General features: G+C 41.6%; 1 protein-coding gene across 1 annotated transcript in view; it reads left to right on the top strand.

Annotated features, from left to right (window-relative positions):
• The window catches only part of EXOC4 (exocyst complex component 4), an 868,528-nt gene that overhangs the window by 654,864 nt on the left and 199,736 nt on the right, over nucleotides 1-13,928 (top strand). The window contains exon 12 of the mRNA XM_063926760.1: nucleotides 12,336-12,472. Within this exon, the coding sequence (XP_063782830.1) occupies nucleotides 12,336-12,472 (137 nt within the window). The remainder of the gene's footprint in view (nucleotides 1-12,335; nucleotides 12,473-13,928) is intronic.

Here is a 13,928-nt window from a genome sequence, read left to right as displayed (position 1 = left end):
AACAAACCCGGGGCTTCTTCCAAGTGTCAGTGACCTGAGGTTTTGGTTGATTTGATGCCTCCTCAAACGCTCGGATGCTCATCACCATCAACCGCTTTCCCTGTGCTTCCCTGCTTCCTTGGATACCATGATTATGTTGTTGTCTAGGGAATTGATATGACTTTTGTATTTCTCTTGATCTACAATCTCTCGCAAAGTGTCCTTTTTTATGACAATTGTAACAGACTTCCACATTTAAATTTCTCGCAGGGGTTTGGGGCTTATGCTGGAGTGGTCTTGTGGTTAGGGCCTGTATACTTGCGGCCATTAATTTATCACTTTGTGACTCTCTGTATCTGGTGATATTTCGATCAATATCAATAGCGGCCTCTCTTAATGCGGCCACCGAGATATTTCTCCAGTTTGGGTTGGTGGTCTGTACCCTTGTACTCAATACCTCCTTTAAACCATTCATTAATACCTTAACCGCTATTTCTCTATGCTGTGCGCATGTTTTGATGTCTGTGATCCCAGTGTTCCTAGCCATTACTTGCAGTGCTCGATTGAAATAACTGGAGATACTTTCCCTTTCGTTTTGTCTTATGGAGAAGATTTCATTCCACTTGACAACGGCAGGGAAATATACTTCCAACTGTTGGTTTATCTGCTTAATACATTCCTGATTGTGTTCCTCCGTTTGAGGTACTTCTGTCCGCCAATCTTTGTTGGTGAGTTCTGTTGAGTTTCCTAGTTCTTTAATGAACCTTTGACATGCGACTAGATTTTTCCGTGGATCAGGAAATTCGGACATAATTGATCTCAATTCCGTCCGGGACCAGGGACAGCGCATTGCACTGTCCTGGACGGGAATGGTTCCCTGATCGTCAGTCTTCCCATTGGGGACTGTGATCACCCTGACAGGACTAAACTCAATTACATCACCTTGTTTTGGTCTTACAATATGGGGTACATTTGTTTGTGCGTGATATAAAACATTGTACGTACCTGTGGACACGACCTCACCTGACCCTCCGTTAGGGGGTTTGATTATTGCCTTTACCGATTTGGTCGCGTCCACCTGGATGTCTTGTGTGATGGCTGCTGGAAGTGGTGCCGACATCGTGTTGAGTTCACTTTCTTGCTCGTATTCCTGAGGGAAGTTTGACATGGGGTGCAACTTGCACGGGTTAATAGTTGTACATTTAACAGCATTACAATTATCATTGTTATGTTTATTACACTTATTCTTATCATAGTTGCTAAGTGCGTTTTTATTGTTCAACCTTGTGCTTTTCTCCGCAACCATAATCCTCTCCGTTGCCACATCTCTCCTCCCAAGATGAGAGTCAGATATGTCAGTTAGCTCTTTTTGCATTTCACTTTCCTGTTGCCATAACTTTAAACAATCATAATGTTTGATCCGTCTCTTTGCTGGTTCAATAAGACCTATCCTTCTCCTTAGATTTAGTAACACTTCTGGGCTAAAGCTACCTATTCTTGGGAATTTCTCCCCGTCATGTACAGTCATTCTTTCCCATTCATCACATAAAACCTCTGTGTGTGAACCGTATTTTTCACACATTAACCTGGCCGACCCGATTGGTCGGTTTACTAAATCAACCCGAACCGAGGTTGATCGCCCCCTACCTGAACAACTGGCCCCCATACCTTGCAGGTGTTGCTTTTCTTCAGCGAACCCTTACAAAAACCAAGATGCCCGGGGCAGGCTGGCGGTGAAGTTTACCGAGTACTCCACTCACTTCTCGCCCACGTTGGCCAGTAACACAATCACTGTATCCAGAGCTGTTGTACCCAACCTAGGGCCCCTGTGAACCTTTATTTACTGGGGCGCGTTCCCCAGCAAGTATCGGTTGTTGGATAGTTCCTGAGTGACCAGCGAACTTCCCTTTGTAAAAATAAAAAATTACACAAATCACGTCAGAATGTACAAATAGCGTTTATGACCTTCGTACACAAATAGTACCGGTCAGGTTTACTAATGCACACAATTACGTGCGGTACAATCGTTCAGCACATAAGCAACTAATCTTATGTACGGAGCGACCAGCGGAATCGAAAATTGCGGCTGCGAATTCCTTCAGCAAGAGCTTGTATGGCCTATATGGGTGTTGCACCAACCCTTTTAGGTGTTGTGCCTGTGGACTGTATAGCGGACTTCCTTGTCTGCTGTACCTGAACCTGCTGGTCTGCTATGACCTCCTGGTCTGTTACAGTATGACCTCCTGGTCTGCTATACTCTAATGCTCAATTTTTTTTTTTGTTTAACCAAGGATGCCTCCCTAGCCACCGTGCATGTCACTTACACGTATGTACCTCACGAGAACTCGATGATTTCTTTTGGTTCAACCTCAAAATTGTATGTAAAAACACTCACTCACCACATGTACACTTTTGTTTCTATTTCTATTTCTGCGCAGAAATTTCTCTTTAGACCAGATGTGTTACAAATTAGGAGAAGGATCTATTAATTTAAATTTCGAATTTAAAATAGATTTGCGCTATTTATCGCCTGTTGCGCTATTTATCGCCTGTTGCGCTATTTATCGCTTGTTGCGCTACTTATCGCTTGTTGCGCTACTTAAAAATCAACACTATCGTGTGACTTGAGTTACGTGGGCGTACCCAGACGCTCCGTTGCGTAATTTACGCTGCGTGCGTCGGCCTTTGCGTACGCGAGTCTCAGCCCTTTGTTAGAGACACGTGTACACAAAACCAATGTCCACCGTAACACAATTAACACGTTTTATCAATGTAGATGATCCTTGATCATCTACCAAGCACCACACCAATCTCTCTTTGTACCTTTAGGTAGAGTTGCGTGTGCGCTTTACACTTTATCCCTTTAATGTATTACTTTTACACTTTAACTATGAAATAGCGACAAATCTCTCTTAGTACGTTTATCAATTATACAATGGCAAACAGGAGAGTGATATATGAAAATACACGAATGAAAAGAAATGCAGATATGCGTGCGTGTGTACACAAGACAGAAATAAACAGTTTTAAAAGGACACTATCGTTTTGTTCTTACCTCCGGTCCCGGATTCCTTCAGCACCCTTTACTAAGCGACGCAGACGCTTATCCAAACAGCACTACGAGGAATATGATCTCCCGCCCTTTGCTGCTGGATAATGTCTGCTGAAATTACCTAGTGCAGATATGTGAAGGACGGGCGAGCCGCCAATTGATAAAGCTAAATATTTATCATATATAAAACCCTTTATGAGGTCTAAGAACACTGTACGCTATTTACGTATGAAGTATCGTAAGGGTACGCTCGTTGCGTAACAATCGCTTAGCCGTGGTCGAGACGCTCAAGCGTCACGTTCGCTCACGGCCAAGAGATCACAGGCAGGCACGCTATTGGCTGCTGACTAACGTAATGGTTCACTATAGCGTAACGGACGCTGTATCGGGTGCGGGCTGCTCGAGCGATACAGACGCTCATGAGAATACGCTGTTGGTATCGGGCACACTTATAGGTGAGCGACTACCGTAATGCTACGCTATCAGCGCAGCGGACGCTCGAGACCACAAGGAGATCACGAGCGGCGCAGACGCTCACAATGTTAAACCTTTATATCTAAACCATAAACAATGTAATATGCAGTAAAACCTTTGTGTAGAGATAGGGTGTAGATGCAACCTAGTGTAACCTTATTAACTTAAAAGCTATTTGAGCGTCACCGACGCTCTGAGAATACTAAACACTATAAGAAATACACAGATACCTGGGCTTAGGGTCCAACGCCTAATATATATATATTATGAATGATATACTTGCAAAAGAATTAACACAATACAAGTCATACACTACAATATAACATAGACTACCTAACCAGATAACTACACAGGAAATACAATACAATACAATTACGTTTTAAGGGAAAATAAGAGAGAAAGAGGAGAAGAGAGAGAGAGAGAGAAATGGCCCACAATAACAGTAAGAACAATATGGTTGCGGAGAAACACTTACGCACAAGGGGAAACGATCGCATGCGCCTCTGGACATCCAGCTCCCGATTTTCAGCAATGATAACCGTTGAAGAGTGAGAGCTGGATGTGATCGGCTTGTCTATTTATGCCCCACACACAATACAATTCAATGGTCCCTACAATCTCATTGTTCATTGGACACAGGAATTCCTCCTCACATTATAACAAAAGGTCATAGGTTGATTCATACAGGTGGGCCGTGACTATTTCCAACAGCTCAGGTGGGAGGGAAACTGGGTTTCCCGCCGCATGGATAAGTAAGTGCAAATACAGTAAATGTTCATAAACTTCTTATGTCCATAACTATTCGCACGAGCGATTAATCCGCTTCAAACCAACACCGGAATATTGCTAATTAAATACTCTTCCGATGGGTACTAAACACCACTGTATTACTCCTGTCTGTCCCTTCGTATCAAACAAAGAGGGATTTCTCTGTTCATGAACATTCTACATTAACCAAACTTTCAGAATCTATCAAAGGGACCATGATCTACAAAATACATTATATAGTGAAAATATGTAACGATTGAGTCGCACGCTACGATCACATAAACTCTACCGTAAATACGCATACCGTGCGCCTGCGGGTGCCCGCGACTGTGAGTATGCGCACGTACGGGAGAGCGTACGCATGCGCAGCACGGACCTGTGTGAGGTGCAAATATGGTAGCGTGCATAGAGATATTTTTCTGACTTTGACACACTGTAGGGGGAGAGGTGCGCGGGACGGCCAGGCACCTCTCTCCCTGTAACGGCTTCCCCCGCCACCGCAGACATGTCCCCCCGCTGCCAGCACCTCCCACCGGCCGCCGATCTCTGCTCTCCCCGCAACCGCAGCACCACTAGTCTCCTCATCTCAATCTGACTTTTTTTTAAAGTCTGATTGAGATTGTCGGAAACGGGGCTAAAACCTGTCGGGTTTGGCCCCGCTTCCGACGATGCACGCTGATCGCGGCTGAAGCCGCCGATCAGCGTGCATTCCGACAAAGTATTATTTCAAATAAATCTCTGTAATTGCTATATATTTGGGCCAGCGTTAACAAGAGATAAAGGGGTCTATTTACTAAGCCTTGGGTGGAGATAAAGTACCAGCCAATCAGCTCCTAACTGTTATTTTTCAAACCCAGCCTGTGACATGGCAGTTGGGAGGTGATTGGCTGTTACTTTATCCTTGTCCACTTTATCTCCATCCAGGGCTTAGTAAATAGACCCCAAAGTGGAGATAGATAAAGAGTGATAAATGGCCAGCCAATTAGCTTCCTAGCTGTCATGTCACAGGCTGTGTTTAAAAAATTACAGTTAGGAGCTGGTTGGCTGGTCATTTATCACTCTTTATACGTCTGCACAATGGGGCAGATGTATTAACCCGGAGAAGGCATAAGGAAGTGATAAAACTGATATGTGCAAGGTGATAAACGCACCAGTCAATCAGATCCAATATGTAAATTAACAGTTAGGAGCTGATTGGCTGGTGCCTTTATCACCTTGCCTTTATCACCTTGCACATATCACTGGTTTATCACTTCCTTATGCCGTCTCCAGGCTTAATACATTTGCCCCTTTATCTCTTGTTAAAGCTTAATACATTAAGGATATACTGTAATAGTTCTTTGGGCAGTAGGGTACAGGCATCCAAAGACACATATTCTGTATAACATTAGCACCAAGATAAACCTGTTTTATGTGAGAAACCGCTTTTATGTGAACAATTTCCTCCTGTTACACCCAACATTTCATAGTTGGATCTTTATTGGGGCAGTTTGCAAATTCTGCCCTATGACATTTCTCGGTTTTATTTTGACTGGTCGTTAGACATGAACGGAATTAAATATTGTAAGAAATGGTAGGAATGCCAACTTCATTTGTATGAATACCTAGAGGTGAGCAACTTTCTTATGCTTTGTTGTTGTGACAACTTTTCTGATTTACCAGGTATGCCCTACTTGTGGATTCCTTTTGTATTTATCAGTTACAAATATCGACTCATGCATAACGTAAAATATTTTTATAGGACTTTACCTAGTTACTATGTAGGTGCAAGTAATTGTGCTTGCAGAGCACCATACTTCTGTTTTGTTCTCTCTCCCATAATCTATTTTTCTCTTGCCAGTTCTCTGTTTAATCTTATTAAGGAGTAATGATCCTCTCACTGTACAGAAGCATGGTGTATTGGCATAATTCCACAGTCATGAGTGTCACATTATTATTGGTGTTTTCCAAATGTTCTAAAATTAGGCAGAAAGAGGGATTTAAACTGGCAAATTTAATTTTCTAACTCCATTATAGTACTTACAAAGGGATAGCATAAAACTTAACATATGCTTCCCAATACAATGCCTTTTAATATAATGTGTGCTACCATGATTCATCATGACTGCTTTAGGCTAAGTATGTGGTATCTGTTTCATTTGCTGCCTTGCACCTTTTCCAAACGTGTGAATAATCCACCCTAAAAAAATAACAAATACGGTAAAGTCCTTAAATTTGGTTTAATTGCTGAACCTCCTTATCTTTGCCCATATTGGCAAGTGATCAGGCCGAGCAGGTGGATCCCATCAGTCCTATTAGTGCCTATAGCCATAAATAATGATAGTGGTGACTGGCTGACAGCATTTTCAGGCAAGAAGAATTACGGATCTAAGCTAGTCATCATCATTATATAATCAATAGTGTAATCATACTTGGCCTTTGCTGATGGTCTATAATAGGCAGCACACATGGTGATTTATGAGAATTTTGGTTTAAATGACTGCCCAATAAAATTGGCACTTACCAGTATACTAAAATTGCATGCTGCTGTTCAGTCTTTCTGAAGATGGGTAATAAATGGGCGAATTTGGTCATATACCTCAATCCCAGAACCACCAGATCTGGCCATGCACAGAAGGCCAAATATGTACAGAGTTTGCATAGCAAGAGCCAATTAACTTTCTTACAAAGGCCTATCTTGTTCTTATCAAACCAGATTTTTTAAATCTGTCAGATCAAACTAACAGTATTCTATGCAGAGCCGTAACTAGACTTTTTGGTGCCCTGTGCCAGAAAGACATAAGGCGCATGCCTCTGTGGGGAAGGGGCATGACAAAATTGATCCCAGAGAAAGCCCATGCTATGATGCCCCATTCCACATTTTGTATATATATTATGCTTAACAAATGGTATAAATGAGTTCAATCCACATTTGTAGCCACAACATGTATTCAGTATTCCACCTGATACAGATAATGATGGTCACTAAAAATCCACTTTAAATTTCTGGACTGCTGCTCTCCTCGTTCTGTGTCCCCGGAACTCCTCGGGTGAATGGATCTAACAAAAGAATATGAAGAGGGGGCACTTCATAGTGTAAAACAGTTTAATTCAATTAAAAACTTTAAACAAATGCAGCACTTTAAGATGCGGTACGAGTCTTGACATCTTAAAGTGCTGCATTTGTTTCAAGTTTTTTAATTGAATTAAACGGCTTTACACTATGAAGTGCCCCCTCTTCATATTCTTTTGTTAGATTTTATATATATATATATATATATATATAAAAAATCAGTAATGTGCATTGTGTGTAAATCTGGCTGTGGTGCTAGACAGTACCTCCTGAGCCATTTAGCTCACCACACGTCCCTGATTGAGAGATATACTGTGTGTGTGTGTGTGTGTGTGTGTGTGTGTGTGTGTATATATATATATATATATATATATTTATTTATTTATTTTTTAAATAAAAAGTAACCTTTTTTCTGCGCTATACCACTAGTCTCAAACCACTGAGAAATACCTTCTGTCAGATGAGGTATAAAGAATAGATATGAAAAGGAAAAAGGTTCTAGTGGGAGCCAATACGCCTTTAGAATAACTATGTTTAAAAGTTTTTATTCATACACAAACCGACGACATTTACAACCTAAACATTCGTCTTTGGTACAAATTACTAAAAATTCAGTAAAATGATATAACAATCTTATATAAACACATATTTCAGTTGATGTGAGGATTTTACAATCAGGTGATCACAATCAGAATTGTGAAAAGATATATCTTCAATTAGAAATCTGTGGTGAAGGCTTTATGAATCCGAGATCGCGAAACCCAACGCGTTTCGTCCGTTAGGACTTCATCAGGGGTTAACAATCAGTTCTTACAATAGATTGGATTACCACTGGTTATGACCGGCTAGGGTTCTCAATGTTATATCCAATCACAAGTATGTTTTCAATTAATTTGGTATCTAAATAGATTTCATCATAACAGAGAATGACATTTTAGGTCGAAGTTAGGTGATGTTATATTCCCTAATCTCATCAGGGGTAATGAAACTCTACAGTCCACCTCGGCTTCAATAAGTATCACCAAAAGGGTTTTAATAAATTCCCAATCCTGAACAGTACTGTACCTTCTTACTGGGACATGCACACCCTCACAGGATCACAACCACGCGTTGGGTTTCGCGATCTCGGATTCATAAAGCCTTCACCACAGATTTCTGGTTGGAGATATATCTCTTCACAATTCTGATTGTGATCACCTGATTGTAAATTCCTCACATCAACTGAAATATGTGTTTATATAAGATTGTTATATCATTTTACTGAATCTTTAGTAATTTGTACCAAAGACGAATGTTTAGGTTGTAAATGTCGTCGGTTTGTGTATGAATAAAAACTTTTAAACATAGTTATTCTAAAGGCGTATTGGCTCCCACTAGAACCTTTTTCCTTTTCATATATATATATATATATATATATATATATATATATATATATACATACACATATATCTATATATCATGGACGTGTGAGCTATAGATCTATATAATACACATTTATAGAACACTGCAAGAAAACGTACTTAGACACAAATTATTTTTCCTCCACATTCATGCACTTAACGTGAGAGCTCATTGTTATTCAGTAACAATACCCTTTATTAAATAACACATTTCAAAATATTGCCATACTCCGTATTCAAACCCATAACCTGCTGCATTCCAGTCAAACACGCTACTCATTAATCTATTTGATCCTGCATAAAAACAGATTTCTAACAATATGAAGCTACTTGCACTTTGTGACAAAATTATCAGTATTGCAGCTGAGCAGATCTATGTAGCGTGCAGCTACACATCCGATCTCTTGCAGCCACACACTACATAGATCTGCTCAGCTGCAATGCTGATAATTTTTTCACAAAGTACAAGGTAAGCTTCAAATAGTTAAAATTCTCTAGCTTTCTATGCACGTGCAGATAACTCAATGAATAGAGTGTTTGACTGCAATGCCACAGGCAGTGAGTTTGAATCCGGGTATGTCAGCATCTTGAAATGTAATAAAGGACAATGTAACTGAATAACAAAGAGCTATCAAGTTAAGTTCATGAATGTTGTATAGGTATTAGCGATTATTGTATTTGGAGACGGGAGCGGTCAGGAGATGCTGGCTTTCAAAAAGGGGGGAAGCCGCAAGTCAAAGTAATTAAAACAGATAATTGACAAGTGCTGCCAACAGCACCCTCTACCGTGCAGCGCTATGTGTGGTGGCACACTCCACACACACCTAGTTACGTCCCTGATTCTATGTAAGAATAAATGGCTAATTTGGCCAATTGTATTAATTTAAGTAAATTGTATTCAGTTTATTAATTGATTCTGCTTCTTGTAATGGGCGGTTCAGGTACAAGAACACAAGGGGCACTGGGGGATTACTAAATAATGGGACCCAAGTTGTCCAAGGGTCCAGATATGGGCCCAGACCAGCTGTTAAGGGGGGAAGGGCGGGGGGGGGGGGGGGGGGGGAAGGGGGACAAATGCATCACGGCAATGAGCATAGTATTTTTCATCTGCTTTTTTAGAGGGGATGTGGCCACACCTCCCATTTTTTGCCACATTACGTCATTAGCGCCCCCCTTCCACCTCCACTGAGAAATTTTAAAGACTATTCAAAATAAAACGATGCACTATATTGTTACTAGTGTGTAAATGTAAAAAATAATGGGTAGATGTACGAAGTGGCGATATGGGGGAGAAGTGGTATAAGCACACGTTATGCGCTTCTCTCCCATGTACTACATCGGTGATATGTGCAAGATGACAATACTGTCTGTATCGGCACTGCTATCTACATGAATGTATGACTGGTCAGCACTGACCATTCCAACACTTGCAGGTATCGATTTCGACAGCTGCAGGTGTCGTTGCCCATAAACCACAACCAGGGATTGTGCTGTCCTTGGCCACAGCCGGCTTTGGGCAGTGCGCTAGGCTGATGCGCTGTGTGTTTTAGCAGCGATTGCCAGAGGGGGGAGTTTTCACTCCCCCACTTTGGCATCCAAGATGTTAATATATCACGACGCTGCTGTTTCCTGCTTTGTCTCGGTAAAGAGGTGAAGCAGGAAGCGTTTTACCCGCACGATACGTGTGGTTATAATACATTCACCCCAATGTATTCAAATCTGTGTGCACACAAGAAATACCTCCTCTCATTTAACATGGCTCCTTTCTCAATTATATTCCTTAGTGCTTAGATCATATACTTCCAGTTGGATGCTCTCTCCCCTTCCCCCTGCCTTCCATTTCATCCCTTGTGTCTTAGATATTTATTTTATTATTTGTTTTCTACTTTGTGCTATCCTCTTATGCTCTCTTATGATTGCTAAAAGGCTACCACAGATGTCACATCTACATTTCCATTATGTAGGTTATGGCATTTTTTACTGGACAAATTCATCATATTATCTCATCTCCACTGATATTTTGATCTACTTATTATTGTTATACTGTATGTCCTGATACGTACGTATAGGTGTGCACAGCACATTTTATTAGGGGGTGCACCGTTGGAGGGGTGTGTCTAGCACGGCCTTTTGGGCGTGTCTAGTACCATCTGTTGATGGCCAAGGCAATATAAAATATCCACCCTTGTACCAATCTTAATAAAGCAGATACATTGTCAGATGTTGTGGTGTGCACCAAACAAACACCCCTGATGGCACTCACTGCAATTACACTGCTCCTCCTCAGCCTGGTATAGCTCTCCCTCTCTTTCCCCTGCAAGCTGCAGCAGCTTACTTACAAGTCACTCACTGACACTCGCAGACTAGTACTGCTGCTGCTGCTGGAAAAATGAGTGATGTGTCAATGCTGCTGCCGACCGCCTGCCAGTATTGAATTTGTCTTCCTAAGAGGAATGCTGGCTGCATGCTGCTCCTCATCAATGGCTGGTGTTGGCATAGCATAGAAGGAGAGAGGTGGGCATGTGGCAGGTGTGACGGGTGGTCATGCGAGCAGCATGACGTAATCACATCACATCACGCTGTTTTTGTACATGGAGGTGAAGCCGGGAGTTGGAAACCCAGTGGCTGTAGCACCCTTGAGTAAACCAGGCGTCTGGTCAGTGATGCAGTCCTGACATGGTGCAGCGCAGAGGGGACAGTAATCTGCCTGCTCGGCGATCTCTACATCAGGCATGTGAGATCAGGGTGCCAGACATTAGGGGGTACCTGTGCGCACCAGGCACCCCCCTCCCCCTACGCACACCTATGTATGTACGAGAAGAGAGATGATACTCCTCCCCTTTATGTACAACATTTTCTGCCCCCTCTCTCAGCTTCTCGCCTGCCCCATCTGATTCGTTCTATTGAAGTCATGTGATTAGACAAATTACTTCTATATATTTGTAGAATTCCGCTTTATTGCTCACATGTGCTTCTCTTTAGCCTGTATGTACCTTTATAAAACTATGATAAAATTGTATTTGAAAAAAAAAAGCTGTATGCACAGACTGCTTTGAGGGAATTCAATTGCTGTAGCTGCTGTAAATTTGTTAGCAAAAAAAAATAAATGATATTTTTTGTGATTTATTGCCCATTGGTTTTTTTTCAGCAAATTAATTAATGCACAGGTTTATTTAGCTGAAAAATGTCATTGTTTCCGTGTGAAAAACACAGGGGGCGGGATGTAATGAAGTGCGAGTACGGCGACCGTGTGGATGCTGGCTGAACTTGGATATTTTTTAAAAGGGGTAATCATTTACAAGGCTAAACCATGCCTTGTTAATGATTGCACCTTTAAAAAAATATCCGAGTTAAGCCGACATCCCGCGTGGCTGCTGAACTCGGACTTTATTACATTTCGGGCCAGATCCATGTTTTTTTGCAATCGCGGCCGTGGAAAAACAACACTTATCAAAATTCCTGATAATGACTGCTATCTGCATCAGTTGAATTCCCCCCTTCCCCCCGGGGATCAATTAGCTGTGGTAATTTACTGCGGCTAATGGAAGTCCCCCTTAGTATGTAGTTGGGCTCTTATTAATGTACAATATTATTTTGTTTTCTCTCCAAGAGTACTGTCATTGTGGAGAAGAGCATCCAGGACCTGATGAATTTGATGCGTGACCTAAGTGCTTACTCAGATCAATTCCTGAACATGGTGTGTGGGAAGCTACAGGATTATAAGGACACCTGCAGTACTGCATTCCGGTAGGTTTTCTTATATACAGTAGGCTTTTCGCATCTTCACTTGTATTTAAGAAGATTCTTTTGTTCTTCTTTGCACCATAACATGACCCAAATGTGTGTGTCCTGTAGTAATCAACAAGAGTAGTTAATAATGCTAAATCTTCAATTAAGCAAATTGTTTCTATATGGCGTTAAATGTAGGAGAATTAAGACACATTTGGGGGCGATGTAGCAAACCTTCCACAGAGGAAAAGTGAAGACGTTTCCAATAGCAAACAGTCGGATTTAGCTGTTTATAGAATGTACTATATAAATGATAGCTAGAATCTGGCTGCTGTGAGCAACTTCTCCATCCTTTATAAGGTTTGATACAGCTCTCTGTGTCACTTATCACACCACAAGTAAATATCCAGTCGCTGAAATACTGCAAGCTAAGGGCATGCCTTTAGATCAGCTGTCATCATGGGATTATTCATGACCTCAGGTCTGCTAAAATTTTGAGAACCCATTCTTCTATTTTAAGTGAGACCTCCCATTAAAACTGGTAATTTTAAATATTATTTGCTTGTGTGTTGTTTGCAGCCTCTAGAAGTGCTTGTGCTGCACCTGATTTGAATAGGATAGAGTAGTTGTTATTGCATCATCCCCAGAACATGCATCATGACTGACTGACAGTAGCATGTACTGGGTATCTGATCACTCCCTTCTCTACAGCATGTGTGGGGGAATATGTACATTAAAGCTGGGTACACACTGAAGTGATGTCGGCATGATTTGCCATTTCGTAATGACACACTGACTACATTACTCAGTGTGTACGAGGGATTGCGCACTGTCACGATCGCTAGTGGCAGACGATTGGTTTGATATGCTGCATATCAAACCAATTGATAACGCTAGCATCCTGTAGTATGCTAATGAAGGATGGAACATGATCATTCCATCCTTCATTAAAGTCTCTCCAGTGTGTACACACAATCTGGGCTGATGGGCATTCATTCTGGAATGAATGCCCATCACTCAGTGTGTACCCAGCTATAGAGTTAGCCAGTCTTGGTTAGGCAGGTGTGCCAAGAAGAGGCTGTAGTATCGTACTGTTATGAATGTTGATGTCAAGTTAGCTCAAAAGCTGCCTACAGTAGTGCCAGTCCCACCTCATTGTTTATTTTGTTGTTTTTATTGCTTCTTTACTAGAAACCAGTATAGTTCATATTAAGATACAATTGAACCTGTAACAGAAGTACTGTTTCCTTATATCCTATTTTCTGCAGCAGGGTACATTGGTTTCCATAGGGAAACATCGGGTGTAGAGTGGATCGTGATCCAGAGAGGCACCAACAGGCTAAAACTTTAGGCTGTCCCAGGATGCATTGTGGGGCCTCCTCTATAACCCCGCCTCCAGGCATTGTGAGATCAGTTTTGAGTTGGTGCCTGTAGAAGCAGTTACTAACAGGCAGCCCTGAAAAAGCTTTTTCTG

The sequence above is a fragment of the Pseudophryne corroboree genome, chromosome 6 (genome assembly GCF_028390025.1).
Source record: "Pseudophryne corroboree isolate aPseCor3 chromosome 6, aPseCor3.hap2, whole genome shotgun sequence".
NCBI classification, from domain to species: domain Eukaryota; kingdom Metazoa; phylum Chordata; class Amphibia; order Anura; family Myobatrachidae; genus Pseudophryne; species Pseudophryne corroboree.
Note: the sequence above shows the minus strand (reverse complement) of the source record. Positions and strands in the feature narration are given on the sequence as shown.